Source organism: Saccostrea cucullata, unplaced genomic scaffold (genome assembly GCF_032062105.1).
Source record: "Saccostrea cucullata isolate Sc308-1 unplaced genomic scaffold, CSIRO_AGI_Scuc_v1 ctg8378, whole genome shotgun sequence".
NCBI lineage: Eukaryota > Metazoa > Mollusca > Bivalvia > Ostreida > Ostreidae > Saccostrea > Saccostrea cuccullata.
In genome coordinates this window covers 23254-26759 of record NW_026926481.1, presented here as the reverse complement: position 1 = coordinate 26759, position 3506 = coordinate 23254, and the positions used below count along the sequence as shown (strand labels likewise).

The window sequence follows — 3506 nt, the reverse complement described above, 5'->3', positions numbered from 1 at the left end:
TTGCATGTGCGTGCGCATGCAATACGTTAAATGGGATATAGTTGATATCATTGTAGTTTTGATAATTATATGATGAAATCCTTTAATACTGAGCATATTTTTAAAAAGTCTTACAGGTAAAATGGCATAAAAAGGGAGTTGGGGAGCGTTTGGGGAACATCTGTAACGGTCCCCGTTACAATTAGAACTAGTTTTTACTCTGTTTCTTATTATTATTATTTTTCTTCTTCCTGGGCACTTTTTTGTCCGCGAATGATCTCGTAAACTACACATCCAACTAAGATGAAATGTTTTTAGGGTCAGTAGACATGTTATGTAGATTTGCGGAACGAAGGTCATTTTACGCGCACGTGCTTGCAAGAGCGCGCACGTGCAACACGTGAATAACCAATATAATGTATAGTGCCGTAACTTTACTATTTTTTGATGAAATGTTTTGAAATTCATAATGAAAGGATGTATTAGTAGTATAAACAAGATGACGTGGTCAATATGGGAAGATCTCACGCGCATGCACGTGCGCTACGCTCTGATTGGCTGAAACTTAACTCTCAATATCTTTCTTGTTTTTTGACGAAATCCTTTGAAATTTTGAACATAGCCATGCATTAGGATATCCTACAAAATGATATATAGGAATTATCATGAAATCACGTGCATGCACGTGCGCTGCAATCTGATTGGCTGAAATTTTAAATAGCTATAACTCCCTTGGTTTTCAACCAAACAGGATGGGATTTGGAACATAGATATATATAATAAACTTCTACAAGAAGATATGGTCACCATGCACATGCATACACGTGCGTGTACAAACACTGCAATCTGATTGGCTGAAATTTTAAATAGCTATAACTCCCTTGGTTTTAAACCAAACAGGATGGGATTTGAATAAGATATATATATATATATATATATATATATATATATATATATATATATATATATATATATATATATATATATATATTGAAATAAAATAAAAAGGCAACACTTGTAAAAATGTAAGCGCTTTCCTTGTTTTCTTCAGACGTTTTAAACAATTTAAACTTGTGACGTAATAACGTTACCTAGTGGTAACGTCAAAAACAATACAATGACGTCACAATACTGAAAGTAGAAATTTTGACATGAGTTAAAAGAAAATAAACATACTGTTTGCATACAAATGTCTGTGTTTTACAAAACTATAAAAATGTCTAAAGTGAACTATTTAGTGATGGTTTTAACAGTTTTATAAAGTATTTCTCCTTTTCCCGTCTTTGCACCACATTGTCTGTATAAAGTTGGTAAAACGGAAATACTGAAAATTGTCCCCGGCCACAAATATCAAGATGTCCACTTACATTTATTTTACGGTATTCAGGTTGGTTAATGTGCTGTTTGTGTATGCGGATACGTGTACGTAGTGTGGTTCCAGTTTCCCCAATATAGAATTGTCCACATCCTGCACATGTAATACAATAAATAACGTTTTTAGACTCGCATGTCATGTCTGCCTTTACGGTAAAGTCTTTATTCCCGAAATTAAAGGTACTTCCAGTTTTCATGTAATTGCAGGTTCCACAGCGGAGATCGGAACACTTCTTCACTGAATATAAATGTTGTTGGTGGAATGAGGATTTGCATAATATCCTTCGTAGATTCCTTGGTTGTCGTTTGCTGTTGATAAACGTATACTTTTCTAATACTTTGGTCATTTCCTCATCGGTCTTTAGAACATTGTTTAGTTGACGAACGGTTGAAGTAATATTCTTGTTTCTCGGATTGTGAGTAGTGACCAAAGGTAATATCTTTAAATCTGAAGTTTGGCTTCTGGTTGGATTAATAAGGTATTCTCTGTCCAGTTTTATTGCCTCTTTGATTCCATCTTCAATGATACCCATAGGGTAATACTGTTGAAGGAGATATACTGATATACTGCTAAAACCTTTATGCTCAGAAGTAAAGAGTTATGTTCGCGACGATCTAGACTTTTTGAGACATTTACCAGACAAGGTTGATCATAATTCAAAACTTATTACTATGGATGTTACAAATCTTTACACGAATATTACCACCTCTCTTGGTCTCAAGGCACTTGAATACTGGATCGATAAATATCCACATAAAATTCATTGCCGTTTTAGCAAACAGTTTATTCTAGAGGCCAGTGATATAGTTTTGAAAAATAATACATTCTCATTTGACGATAAACATTATGAACAACGTAAAGGAACTGCCATGGGGACAAAAATGGCTCCAACTTATGCCACCCTCACCCTAGGATACCTGGAGGAAATCATGTACGAAAAAACAAAACAACATTTTGATGAACAGACATCAGGAAGTATAAAAAGTCATTGGAAAAGATACCTGGATGACTGTTTTATCATTTGGAACGACAGTGATGCTAACTTAGAAGCTTTCGTAAATTTGATGAATGACCTGGATCCAGACATCAAATTTACAATGGACAAAAGTTCTCAGAGTATTCCATTTTTAGATATCCTAATAACGAAACACGAGGAGCATTTATCCACTGATATTTACTACAAACCAACAGATACCCATCAATACCTTCACTTTAGTTCCTGCCATCCAAGCCATACAAAACGCGCAATTCCTTATAACTTAGCAAGACGAATCTGCACTATAGTTAGTGACAAAGAAATAAGAGATAAACGTCTAAGTGAATTAAAGACGTTTCTCCTTCAACAGTATTACCCTATGGGTATCATTGAAGATGGAATCAAAGAGGCAATAAAACTGGACAGAGAATACCTTATTAATCCAACCAGAAGCCAAACTTCAGATTTAAAGATATTACCTTTGGTCACTACTCACAATCCGAGAAACAAGAATATTACTTCAACCGTTCGTCAACTAAACAATGTTCTAAAGACCGATGAGGAAATGACCAAAGTATTAGAAAAGTATACGTTTATCAACAGCAAACGACAACCAAGGAATCTACGAAGGATATTATGCAAATCCTCATTCCACCAACAACATTTATATTCAGTGAAGAAGTGTTCCGATCTCCGCTGTGGAACCTGCAATTACATGAAAACTGGAAGTACCTTTAATTTCGGGAATAAAGACTTTACCGTAAAGGCAGACATGACATGCGAGTCTAAAAACGTTATTTATTGTATTACATGTGCAGGATGTGGACAATTCTATATTGGGGAAACTGGAACCACACTACGTACACGTATCCGCATACACAAACAGCACATTAACCAACCTGAATACCGTAAAATAAATGTAAGTGGACATCTTGATATTTGTGGCCGGGGACAATTTTCAGTATTTCCGTTTTACCAACTTTATACAGACAATGTGGTGCAAAGACGGGAAAAGGAGAAATACTTTATAAAACTGTTAAAACCATCACTAAATAGTTCACTTTAGACATTTTTATAGTTTTGTAAAACACAGACATTTGTATGCAAACAGTATGTTTATTTTCTTTTAACTCATGTCAAAATTTCTACTTTCAGTATTGTGACGTCATTGTATTG

The 3506-nt window shown here is 34.7% G+C and overlaps 1 protein-coding gene across 1 annotated transcript; it reads left to right on the top strand.

Annotated features, from left to right (window-relative positions):
* Positions 1-2025: 2025 nt before the first annotated feature.
* LOC134271805 (uncharacterized) lies at positions 2026-3396 on the top strand. Its single transcript, XM_062754026.1, has one exon. It carries the CDS (start codon positions 2026-2028, stop codon positions 3394-3396), a length of 1371 nt encoding a protein of 456 aa, XP_062610010.1.
* Positions 3397-3506: the final 110 nt, after the last annotated feature.

Bases quoted from the DNA above. Each gene is read 5' to 3' on its own strand.
- LOC134271805 (XM_062754026.1), top strand. From the start codon at position 2,026: ATGGATGTTACAAATCTTTACACGAATATTACCACCTCTCTTGGTCTC.